At 31.4% G+C, this 13,639-nt stretch overlaps 2 protein-coding genes across 2 annotated transcripts; both read right to left on the reverse strand.

Annotated features, from left to right (window-relative positions):
- Positions 1 to 80: 80 nt before the first annotated feature.
- LOC114384764 (protein phosphatase 2C 37-like) lies at positions 81 to 2,389 on the reverse strand. The gene is made up of 4 exons (XM_028344549.1): positions 1,756 to 2,389; positions 1,339 to 1,653; positions 982 to 1,087; positions 81 to 755 (listed from the first exon to the last, which is right to left on the reverse strand). The coding sequence occupies exons 1-4, from the start codon at positions 2,215 to 2,217 to the stop codon at positions 436 to 438; spliced, it is 1,203 nt and encodes a 400-aa protein (XP_028200350.1). The 5' UTR covers positions 2,218 to 2,389; the 3' UTR covers positions 81 to 435.
- A 10,056-nt stretch (positions 2,390 to 12,445) lies between these two features.
- LOC114383394 lies at positions 12,446 to 13,639 on the reverse strand. Its single transcript, XM_028343065.1, has one exon. The coding sequence runs from the start codon at positions 13,421 to 13,423 to the stop codon at positions 12,590 to 12,592; it is 834 nt and encodes a 277-aa protein (XP_028198866.1). The 5' UTR covers positions 13,424 to 13,639; the 3' UTR covers positions 12,446 to 12,589.

Genomic DNA, 13,639 nt, shown 5'->3' on the forward strand with positions numbered 1-13,639 from the left:
TTAATGAAACTTGCACTTTTTAAACTATATTTTAATTTAAAATGCTTTTATTTTTATATTCTAAATCAAACACACCATTATTAATGCAAACCAAACAACAAAATTGGCGCGTTTATAGATCCAAGCTGGGTTTCAATTACAATTATATATCTAATTACAACAAAAACAACGGTGTTTCAGGAGGCTGATTTACCTCTTGGTTGACACACTAATTGTTTTCACTACTCTTAAAATTTCCCATAATTTGTTGATAATTTTTCTGACAATTACAAATTTCACACACCCCCGTTGATTAAAATACCTATCTACAAGTACTATTTTAATTACAATCACAAGAAATCAGTAAAGCACCACGCAACACCCTGCATTTTCTTCCCCTTTCTTTTGTCAAAAACAAAATTCCACAACATCGGGTGTCCACGCACAGTTCCCATTTTAGGTTCTCCTCAAATCAACCACCACCACGCTCACATTGTCGGAACTCTGCCTAACCAACGCCAATTTGGTCAGCAGAATGGAGGCGTTGGAGCAAGCCTTGTCGGAGCAGTCCACCGCCATCTCCCTCCTCGGAGACGAGGGCGGCGATGGCGGCTTCTGCGCGTTCAGACACATCCGCACCACTTTGCATGCGATGTCGTTTTGCACTGTGTCCCATAGCCCATCACTCCCTAATATCAAACACTCATCCTCCTCACTACGCTCAGTTACCGTTACCTCCGGTTCCGAAATTACATACGGCTTCAGATAATTGTCCCCTGCACAACACAAAACACAAAACACGACAACGTTAATAATTCAGAATGATAGAGATACAAGGTTGGTCTAAATTGTAAAGAAAGAAAAGAAGGAAAAAGGGAAGGACATAGGTTATGGGTTGGAATCCCATCCCAACAAACAACCAACATTCGCCAATAAAATAAAATAAATAAGAACCCTCCAATCTGCTATAATGCGCCGCGCGTGTATTTATTGATTACTCACCTATGGCTCTGGACATAGCCAACACCCCAAGCACTCTAGGTCCGTCCCAATATATCACGCGCCCTCCCGCTACTTGGATCCGAAGCAACTCGTCGGGTCGGTCCGGCTGCTCAAAATAAAAACCGAACCCAAATCCAAACCAAAAAGGTTAGTCATTAGTGCACATGCCCAACACACACACACACACACACAAACGAACCAACTTTTTATCCTCCACTATACAACAGTGGAGCCACGACAATCAACCCAAATGACTCGCGCGTGTGGGGAACGTGCCAACCATATCAATTCAGATCCCAAACCAATAAACACATGATAAAGAAAACTCTTCATTATTAGTATTGGTTGGTTATTTACCTTGTGATCGTCGGAGAGTGGGACGGCTACGTTGTTGCGGCAAAGCACGGCGCGTGAGTCTCCGCAGTTTGCCACGATGATTTTCTCCGGCGTGACGACGGCCACAACTGCGGTGGAGCCCACAGCGTCGCAGTGCGGGGTCTGAAGCTCGCACCTGCAACTTGGAGTCTCGTTGTTCTGACTCCACCTTAAAACCTCTTCGTCCATGCGCGCGAAACACTTTTTCATCGTTGATTCCCATTCCAAATTCTCCTTCGCTTGGTGAACCTCTTCCTTCACTATCTCGTGTAACCTCTCCTTGCACATCGTCGCAACCTATATATATATAAAAACACGTTAACTAATTAACAAACCAGATCCGAGAAAATAAAATTAAAAAACGGACTAGAATTTTAAAATTTATAATTTAGCATTTACATGTGAGCAACCGTGGCCGTCGAAAACAGCGAAGAAATGAAACCCTAATTTTTTATCATGAGATAAAGTTTCTTGGCAAAACGATGGATGGACCGAAACGGCGTCTTCCATGTCCCTCCTCCTTCCACAAACGGACGTTACCCCATACCTCGGATACTCCTCGACAACTGTTGGACTTGTGGAGTCCAACGTTGGACTCTTCGAAGAATAATTCGGAACAACCTCAACTACCTTCGATTTGGAACTATGAACCGCGTTATCGCACTCCCTTGCCGGAGAAGCGCGCCTATCCAGCCTCTGGCGCTTCCGGCTGTTCTCCAGCGGCGGGACTGACACGTCAGCAGCTATGTATTTCAAGGGCAAAAGGTCCAAACTCCGGCGTGCGGAAGGGCGTGAGGTGGGTTCGATGGGAGAAGAAGTCTCGGCGGCTTCTCCAACAACTCCACAGCAAATCCCAGCCATTCCAAAACGAAAACCAGAAATAAAAAAAGAAAAAACTTTTATTTGTATAAATACTGAACTCTCTTTGAGGTTAGCGAAAAGGGAGAAAAAAAATGAAAAGCAAGTGGGGAACGAACGAACGAACGAACGGTTATGAGTCTTATATGGGAAATGAAACGCAGGATCGACTGAAATGGCGTTGGGAGAGAAGCTTTTGAAGAGGGGAAACGGGGCAGGCACCTGGGGGCCACACACCCTGCCCGTCACCGTCACGGGCATCACCCGACACATACAGTTGGAATGACGTCGAACCATTTAATACCCAGATGCAATCCCAGCCCTTCATCGTACCTCTCCAAACCTCTTATTCCGACACGTGGTGCTGTCTTTTATGATCCTACACGTGGACCAATCGGAAGGATCCACGGTAGGTCGAAACTTGTTCCTTTTCTGACACGCATGTGGTCCTTTACCAACACTCTCTCTCTCACCCGCTCAATATTATTCCTTCTTAATTTCTCTCCTTCGCATTTTTTATTTTTTCTCTTTTCACTCTGACACCGACCGGAGGATGCTACCACGTGGCGACATCGTAGAATACGAAATTCTTGTTTGATTCTGATCTCGCATCGTTGACGCCTCACAAGTCGCATCAAAACATCATTCTCGTTTTTATTTCATTATACCCGCGAAAAATTTACTGCAATAGTAAAAGGAATATTTATATTTCATTACATCATTTTATTTTTTTATTAGTTTTTAAATTTTTATTATTTTTTCTAATATTATTCATTATTCTCATATTTTTAATTTTTTTAAAAAACTTTTGATTTTTTTTATAGTTAAAATAGGTAGAACACATAGTACCTCTCTCCACTAATTAAGTTTAAAAAATTAAGCCAAAAGGCAATACGTGGATTTTCTTTTCAAATGATTTTTGTTTGAAATGATTTTTATACTATGAAACAGGTCTAAGTCTAACACTCTAACGTATTTATTGATTTTATCAGGGATATGAAACAGGTCTAAGTCTAACTCTTAAAAAAAAAATAGTGTGTCTCATATCTCTATTATATTACTTTTATAATTTATTCAATTTTCTTCTCAACTTTCTTTTTTATTTATTTCACACGACCAAATTTAATCTTAAAAAGTTAGTCACTCCGTTTCTTTTTAATTGTTGGAGTTTCGGAAGAGTTTTATTTTTATTTTTACAAAATAAGATTAAATTACAAATAAAAAGGAACGGAGGTAGGAGTAGATTGAAGAGAAGAAATGGAAAAAGGTGGTAAATGTGTGTGAAGTTTGAAGATTGTCCATTGAAGACGTGTAGGATGGCATGTGAAAGGTGCACCAATATCTCAGGTTCCCAAAATTGCTTACTGGACGCGTGGCCACTACCTACGTGGACCCACGACACGTTCCCCTTTCCACCACTTTTATTTCTTGCTAATTACTCCCTTTCTGCCATCTCATTTCATATCTCTCTTTTAAATAATGCACACACGCAATTCATTACGATTAATACTTTTAAAACATTCTTCAAACACCTTTTATTTGTTTTTAGAATAAATACTATTATTATTATTTTGAGATATTAAATATTTTTATTTTTATTTAATATTTTATTCAAGTATTAAAAATATTTATAAAAAAAGTAATATTATTCATTAGTTATACTATTTTCACAATAAAATAATTTTATTTCACTAAAATATTTTTATCAACTGCATTAAACAGTTATAACTATATATTTATTAATGTAATTACTTCGTAAGGATATTACTAAAAAGAGTAATTACTAATATTTCTATTTTATGTTTAAAGTGACAAATAATTTTAAACAGAAAAAATATTTAAAAAGTGACTAACAAAATGAGACAAAGAAAGTAGTATATTAAAGTGTTATTTAAAATATTGGAAAAAAGTTCAAAAAAATATTATTGATATATATCATGTTATAATTTTTAAAGAATGTTTACTGTGATTTTTAATTTTAACTTTTACGACAAATCTAACTGAATTGATTAAATAACCTAGATAAATTAGTATAAATTTTGTGGTACTTAGAATTTGATTATTATTGATATAAAAAATTTAATTCCTTTAAAATTTACTCTAATATTAAAATATTTTTATTTTAATGCCAATTCTTTAAAAAAATACCAATCTTGTTTTTTTTATATATTTTTATTAGTCATGTCATCGTTTTATAAAGAATAAAATAAATAGAAATAAAAATTAAAACCAAATAACTTTATATTTTAAAGAGATGTTTGTTTCACGATATGACGTTGTATCCTCAAGAATCGCATTTCTAAAAATATTATAACTAAACCTTACATTAACTTTTGACATTTTTAGGAATATATTTTAAATTTTAAAATTAATAAATTGAAGTACAAATGGAAATTGTATGGGTTGGAAAATAATATTCTCACTCCTTCATATGTGAATAAAAAGTAAAAAGTGTGTTAATATAAAAATGTAAGTTTTTTTAAATAAAATATACTCAAAGATATTTTTTTATTGCCTGTTAATATATTAAATATATGAGTAAATAATTCTATAATGTAAGAAGATTTCGTAAAATAATGGTCCAATAAAATCAAGTTATTGAAGTCAAAATTTTATTATCAATACTTTAACCAATATTCTAAAATTAGTATTAATATAAAGAGTGTTTAACTTAATTAATTGAATAATATGTCTAAATTATTATAAACACGTTAACACAGTCTTCCATTTTTATGTGGAAGAAAATCACCGTTAATAACACCTTTGCTTTTAAAATTTGCAAATTAATGTCAGTTTCTGCCGTCCACTTGCAAATTAATGTCTATATATATATATATACTGGGATATAAAATATATTTTAAAATATGTTATATAATATTTTTCCAAAAAACATGTTCAGGCAGGTGAAGTTATTTTTCACTCAAATATGTTTTTAGTTTGTATAAATTTATGGTTTGCATTTAGTTTTTAGTCTTTCAAAAAATTAATACTAGTTTAGTTTTCATAAATTTAAAATTTTTATAATTACTGATCTCACTTAATGATGACATCATATATAAGGTTAATTATTATGTTAGGAATCCCTTTTGAGGTATATGTGATGTAACTTATTTATATACATGTCACACCGGTAAATTGTTATTATTTTTGATATTGGATAAATGGTCTCTAGGATTTGAGACACTTAGCTAGAAATATTTGCGTGTTTATGTAATTTAGTTGTTTTTGGGTTAAATATTGAGTTATATTTGTCCTCAACCCGTATCATATTGAAGCTGAACATTCTTAAGAGGATTCTCTATATCCTAATCCATTTGTTATTCCAAGATCTTGATTTGAGATCAATGTCCTAGGCAATTACAATAGGTCCAGGGGGTGTGGGCATAGGACTATATATCTCGAGTGATAAACTCTTCAATGGTCAATCAATTATGGAGCCAATGATCGACTAATGACCTAAAGACTCATTAGCACACGACTAGGTGGATACATATCCCTACAATCTCAAGTGTAGAAGCACGGAGAGACTAAGAAATTATGATTTGTTAACATACAATTGCTCCATAACTAGCCTGTGTAGAAGTCACATGACCAAAGGATACAATTATGAAAACTAAAATCAATAGAAAAAAATAACCATAAAATCTAAAAAAATTGGCCAAATTTATGAGTATTAATATTCTCTTTTACCGTTGTATTAAATGTAAGTAGGTGAATTTTAACCAAAGTCAATCATAAAGAAAATGAGTTAAATTAAAAGGGTTCCATTCTTTTGATAGAATTTGAGAAGTTAGTATCTGGACATGTTCCTTGCAAAGTGAACAAATGTGTAAAGTCAAAGTTAATTAAGATTATAAGATGCTTTAATTGAAATAGATTTAATTGCATATTTTGACTTTTTATTTTCACAATTTCACATATTTTGTCAGTAGATTTTTTTCTCTTTTTTTTTTTTAATTTTACAAATTGTTATTCATTGACCATTCATTATTTTTAATTGACTTTGACATGACAATATTAATTATTGTAACATTGACATGCTAATATGACATTCTGGTTCAGTTAAAGAAAAAATACACAAAAATTGAGAGAAAAGATAAAAGTATAATTTTGAATAAAACATTTATAAAAAGGATAAAAATGTTGGACGTGGGATTAAACCCTTAACTCCTTCCTTCTCCAATAGTGTCAATGTCAAAGACAGTTGATTTGTTCGTTTTAAAATATCATTACTGTATTTGTTAATTGCACTTTTTGTTTCTAAAAAATATTATCATTGTGCAAGTTTTTTTTATTTAATATTAGAAATTATTATTTTAGTTTTAAAAAATAATATAAATATTATAATATTAAAATAAATAATATAATATAAGTGATGTGATAAAAAAATAATAGAGACGAAAAAGAAAATGAGGTGAAAAATTTAAGATGGAAAATTTATCCATTAAATGTTTTTATTTTAACTATACAAATTTATTTATTGATATTTAAGATTATAAATTATTTATATTATTTAATAATTAAAATTGAAATTAAAAAGTACAATAATGATATTTAAAAATTATTTTTTATTTAAAAATCAACAATTTAAATGTTTTAGTGACTTTTGAAGTTAAATCATTTTTCTAAAAGCTTAACTCTACCTTTTGTTTTTACCACCTTAAGTTCAAATTTTCATGTACTTTAACCCTTATTTTTTAAAACATTTATTTAGTATTTTTTTTATCTGTATAGAATAATTTAAAACGATAATAATGATCTCAATTTTTGTACTCTAGTGTCATTGGTATTCTTTTATGACATTGGCAATGTTATTCTTTAATGCCATAAAGTTTAGTATCGTGTTGTTTATGGCAAATTAAAACACTGGGAGGCACTTGGCTCTGCAATTTCCAACGAAGCTCAATGTATCCCCACCATGTTGCCACGGGAAGCCCAACATACACGCGTAACAGTGGACAAATGTCACGGCTAAAACGCCGTGTTATACGGTGGGATAATAATACAATAACACCAACAATCCAACATTATACGGAAATTTTAATAAATTATTCCTTTTAATTTTTTTTCCTTATCAATAAAAAAAATGTCTATCTTTTGAATAAGAATATTTTTCTCTGGTTATTTAGTTTCTTTTATTGATGTGTTGCTTAATTTTAAAAGTAGGAAATATGACAGAAAAAAAAAGGAGACACCAGATTTGATTCCAGTATTTTTCACAGTGATTTTCCTTCAACATAATTATTTATTCTATATTTAACGTAGCAATCAATATTCAAATTCAAATTCTGAACGACTTCATATAATAATAAAATTAGAGAATTGAATTTGAGTGTCATTAAACTTGATTTTATATAATAAATGTTTGAGTATAATAAATAAAATTAATTCTGTGTCAGAATCTCAAATTGATTAAATGCGATAGAAAAGTAGCTTTGAGTTGAAATTTGAAACTTGAAAATCTACACAACATTTTATAAAAATCACAAGCAGAAGCAGTGTTTTTAACTAACAACTTTTCAGAGAGAGTTTGTATAAATATTAAGTATATAATTAAATTTTAATTTATAAGAGAAACTTAATCATTTTATTTTTATATTTCTTTTCCAATAAAAAATATAGATAATTGTTCATAGATTGAAGAATAGAGTGCAACCATTACACCTGTTACTAATTAACTGCACATAGTGGCCTTATGGTTATTTGCTGACATATTGGAGGTTTAGGCAAAAGAAGAAAAGTAATGCTATATCTTACAAAAAAATCTTAGAAGAAAGCTCACGAATTCTAAATCAACCCATAAACATATGCATCACCATTCATAGGAGGGAAAAATAAGCATTATTATCCCCAATAAAACAACACCAATTAACATTTCGTGTGTATTGCTAGAAATTTGTTTCGCGCGTTTAAGCAATTTTCAAAGAGAAATCATGAAAAAGTTAACGAGATCTCAGCTTGTAAAGCCAACTTTACAAATCAACAAGATTTTGCCGGTCCACGTGTCAGCCTATCACCAAATTGGTTGATCACCTGAGTCCTGACCTCATTCTACCTCTTAGCTATTTTTTTTATCAATTAATATATTTTTTAATTTCATAAAAAAATATCAACAAGTTAGAAATGCTTCTATTGTGTGGTTTATAATAAATATACTATAGGTAAGATTTTTTAAAACACTATAGGGTTTTCTTCCCTTTTCTTCACTTCTATTGTTATGATTTCTTTTATTATTGACTATTAATATTCTTGATCTTTAATCTTTACCTGCTGTAAATGCTTTTTGACTACTTTTGATGCCTTTCGTTCTTTGTGACCATACATTATATTTTCTTGATGATGGAAACTGTTTTTATTTAACTACATGTAACATTATTTCTTGGTGCTGCTTTAGATGTTAGTTTGCCGAAGTTTAATAGTAATGTGATAGGGAATGTTCCTTTCTAAATCTAATATATTTTTTCAACGTTGTGCAAGGAGATCTTTGTGATTTCTTGGGAAAAAAAAAGAAACTTTTAAACCAACTACAAATGTGACAACACTTGATATATTTTAAGGTATTTGAAACTGTCATGCCTTGATTTTTTTTAATAGTTCTGTTTCCAGTTAGAAGAATAGTTTAATCAAAGTTTAGTTCATTACTTTCAGTTCTAGTGAATAATAAAGACCAAAATTACTAAAATAATGTGATGTATGGTCAATCACTGCTGGAAACTTGAGTAATATTGTGTCATGTGAGTGTCTTGGTCTCCTTATCTTTTAAAATCGTTACTAATATTTTACCGAAATTACATAAATGCTTAAATGATTCTAAATTAATATTTTTGTTAGAAGAAGAAAAATGTTTCTTTAGCTATAGGTGGTGGATAAGATATCCTCCAAAGCAGGGGGGAAAGAAAAACTGAAAAAGAAACTACTCAATATATACCTCTACAATTAGAAATAATAGTCTCTACCCATTAGGCTATTTTCCTAATGGCCCACGTGATTAGGAGAAACACCATCTAAGCCCATGAATGCAATGTTCAATCACTTGGCCCAATGTCTTCACCCAAAAAATAGTTGAACTTCAATGTGAAAGAGCAAGCCCAAAGAAGTTGCACAACTTGTCCAAGCAGACCAACGCAGACAAGTATCATTGTCATCATCCACTTGAGCTGTATATTGGTGCAAAATTATTATTATTATTATTTTCACTTTACATGCAATAGTTTATGTAATCGTAATATATATATATATATATATATATATATATATATATATATATATATATATATATATATATATATATATATATATATATATATATATATTACGTTAAAATGATTTTAATAACTCCTGCGTTTGCGTTAGATCAAAAGATTTAATTATAATGAATTTTATTGCTATCATATATCATTATTCTTTAAAATCATTTTATAAAACTAGTTTTATAAATTTAAAAGAGGGTAGGAGAACAACTGAATAAGCTTGTGAAAGTGAAATGTCATTTGTCAAATTAAGTTTCTTCGAAAACCAATGAGTAGATTAATTACAGGACAACATGTTTGTTTAGTCGTCTTCACTGCCAAAAGTCTCCTAATATACAGACACACGTGCTAGGTGGCTCCAATTGTCAGACCTTCTCTAGACTTTGAAGTGTCTGTATTATACTGAACTTTTGGAACAAGAGAAATACTTCCATAATATAAGCTGAAATTGATATATCTGAATTCCAACAATAAACTTAGAAGCACAAACAGAATGCATGATTCGGGTCTCCATAAAATTTAATTTAAAAATAGATATATGTATTAAAGTACAAAATATATATGCCATATGTAATTTTTTTTAATATAATCCAAACTACCCCTCCTTTTCAGCCATCTTCATTGATGATTGATCCATCTCTACAAAGTAACACCAGACTTGAGGACAATTATATGGAGATTACTCCAACATTAGACATAATAGGTAGGTTATGTAAAGCTATGCTAATGTACAATAAGAGAAAGGGTAGCTGAATTCCCCTGCAGATACACAGCAATGCCTCTCTCTGACGTTGTAAACAGGAATGAGCATGAAGTCAAACATGATATATATACTTGATCAAGTATCCTTTCAGAGACTGTGACTGTGACGTCGCCGTGTATTCTGGAGGAACGGTCTGTGTCATAACAAGGGGGCTAACACTGTTTTTGCGTTACTATAAGCGGAACACTCTCGAGCTTCCAAACATAAGGAAAATGTGGACACTTATAGGCTCCTAGCTAGTTGCTCTTTGAAGGAGGGGGCTACCTCAGTGTACATCTACAGCCGACATGTGGATATATTGTTCCATGAGAAAAAAAAAAACATATTAAGACACGTTAACTAGGTCTATGATATGTGATCTTCTTCTCTCTCTCTCTATGTTTCAAACTAGCTAGGCCATGTTAATTACTATAATGTTTACTACATTAATTCTCTTGTACTATAATATATTCAATTTGATTCCATGTGGTTAGTTGAGTTTTTGGACCCGTTAGGAAGAAAATGTGGAAAATAACTAGAAGGTTTGGATTTGGAAATTGTAGTGGTCATGAGGATAATTAAGATTCTAATAAGTCATGCATAGATTAACAATGTCAATGTTTAGGTGTTTTGATTGGAATTAAATATGTTGATGTGAAGATATATACTATAAAAATATATATTGTGAGTTTACACAAATATTTCATAAGATTCAGTCATTTTATCATATCATGTTATATTTAAGGAATATGAGAATTTACAAACAACCAGTACACACTGCTTAATAAACTAAAATAAACTCGTTCTGTACCATATCATCATATATGTGTATTTTACACTAACTATGAAAATTAAAGTTTTTCATAATATATGTAAATTTAAATTAGTGATAAATGCATTGTTTCATAACACTTCACACATCTCATTTCAAAGAATACAAATAAATAGTTGGATTGTAGTCGGCAAATCATTACTTGATTCAATGAAAGAGTACCATTTTTTTTACTTCTATTGAAACCATAATTTAAGACCTAAAATCTTGTTAAAAAATAACTTAAACTGTAATTTTAACTTGTTAAACGTATTATCTGTCGACTTTTAAATTTACATTATCCAAAGTAAGGTTTTCAACGTGCAAATTATAGTCTAATCACACCCTTTTTTTGTTGAGGATATAATAGTTTTATAAGAAAATCTCTTCATAACTTTTTATTAGTGATAACTCGTGTGTAAAGGTTATTGATTATTTTGTAGAGGTTTTATGGAGAGGTTACTACTATTAGTTCTCTGGAATTTATGTAGCTGAAGTGACTTCTAATTGTCAGTTAGTGTCAGTTTCTTTCACCACTTCAATACCTTACAGTTAAATTTTCCTCCTCTCTGATTCCTGTCCGGACTTGCAGTTTTCTGGATGCTCCGACTTGTACGTGTAAACTGTAAATTACTATTGTTTGGATCAGAGACAAACAAAGATAATAATAAATTCAACCTGTATTGTTTTTTTAATTCTTACTTGATTTGTGAAAAGATTATAACTGTACAATAAAGCTATATAATTTTATGTATAACACAAGGAGAAAAAGTATATATATATATATCGTGTGAGATAAGTAAAGTAGTATTTAAGTTTAATTTTCATATTTAAGTTAATGTAAATATTTTTATATTATTAATCAATAAAAAAATACCGTAATATTAAATTATATTTTTAGACATTTTTTTTTATAAAAGTTAATAAACTTATTATCATATGATACTCTTTTATTAATTAGATGATGATACTTGGCCGTCTAAACATATTTTACATTCAAAATACTTTAACTTAATTAAATTTAGAAAAATAGAGCAGATGATTATGAAATAAAAAAATATTATAAAATCAATATAACTCTATCTAAAAGTTATTATAACTTGCCTAAAAAAAAGTTATTGTAACTGTTCATCTTGTTTTTCATCTCCCTTCACATTAACCGTAGAACTCAGAAATTTCATTTTCCATTGAATTTTTTTTTGGAGTTCAAGTATATTCTTTAAATTGCTTTACTAAAGTATCTTCCTTTGTTATGTTACCTTCATTGAACTGCACACTTATCTCAAACAAACAAACAAACCATCATATATTGATGAAGGGAAAAAAGAAAAACAAAGATAGTAACATGCAACAAGAGAGAAATCACAGAATTAGTATTCAAACATTTGAAGAAGGTAAACCTTGTCATTTTAATTGAAGAGAAGCCCCTCTAATTCCCTTTGTTCTATCAACCAAAAATGGAGGATCAAGAGAGAGAGAGAAGGGACAAGAGGAGAATTACAAAGCAACAACACTGATAAGACTTATAAATATAACTTCACAGCAACTTCTGTTTTTACTATAAATAAATAACTACTTAACTTGCTGTTGTTTCCCTAGCCTGAGTTCAAGATCCAAGTACTCCATTCCATGTTCCACAGGTTTAAAATCCGAGCTTTTATCATTTGAACATGGCTTGAGGAAGAGAGGCTGAGAAGAAATGCTACTCTTTAGCCTCTTGCAACTATTGTTGAATCTGTCCCCACAAGGAACGGCTGGTGATGATGATTTTTGGCCAAACATTGAAGTCAGTCCCACGGACAAACTTGTTTCAACATAATTGCTACCTCCCAAGCCATTAAATTTGTACTCCCTTGCTTTGACTACCCCTTCTTGTTCTGAATTAGGAGACCCTACATGGCCCAAGATAATTGAAGAAGAAGGTGAAAAATTATGGTCGCCACAATTTTCTTGTGTGGATGATATACATGAGAGCCTGGTTGTTGTGATTGTAGTTGCAGGGCTAGAATAACAAGCATGAGTAAAACCACAATCTAACTGGGTGGAGATTTCTGGTGCAGATAAAAAGTGATGGTTATTACCTAATAATAAGGATTTGATGAAATGATCATTTTTGTGATGATTTTGTTTGAGCCTAGCCCTGTCCCTTCTGTGGATATTCATGTGACCCCCAAGGGCTTGAGCAGATTTGAAGTCTCTTGTGCAAAAGGTGCAAGAGTAAGATCTTTGAGGCCACATGCTCCCACCATGTAATCTAGCCGCATCTTCTGCAAAAGCTCTTTCTTCCCATGAGAAATTGTTGTTAATGACATCTCCAACTGCTGCTTCAAGGTGTGAGTACTGTGGCTTCAGGATTTGTTCTCTCTTCACATACATCCAGTACTGAGAGTCATTAGATCCCTCCATGATCACATGCAAAAATATGAAGCTCGGGGTGTAGGGATAAAGAGAGAAAAATATATATGAAGGTTCTATAAGGAAGAATTAAGCAATGAAAATAGCAAACGAGTGAAGTGAGTATACATGGCCAAGAGGGTTGCATGTTCCTGAAAAGATAATTGAAAGCAACTTAGGAGTCTATAAGAGAAGAGAAAATGACTAGCTCTAGGTCTGGTTATAGGT

The sequence above is a fragment of the Glycine soja genome, chromosome 14 (genome assembly GCF_004193775.1).
Source record: "Glycine soja cultivar W05 chromosome 14, ASM419377v2, whole genome shotgun sequence".
Classification (NCBI taxonomy): domain Eukaryota; kingdom Viridiplantae; phylum Streptophyta; class Magnoliopsida; order Fabales; family Fabaceae; genus Glycine; species Glycine soja.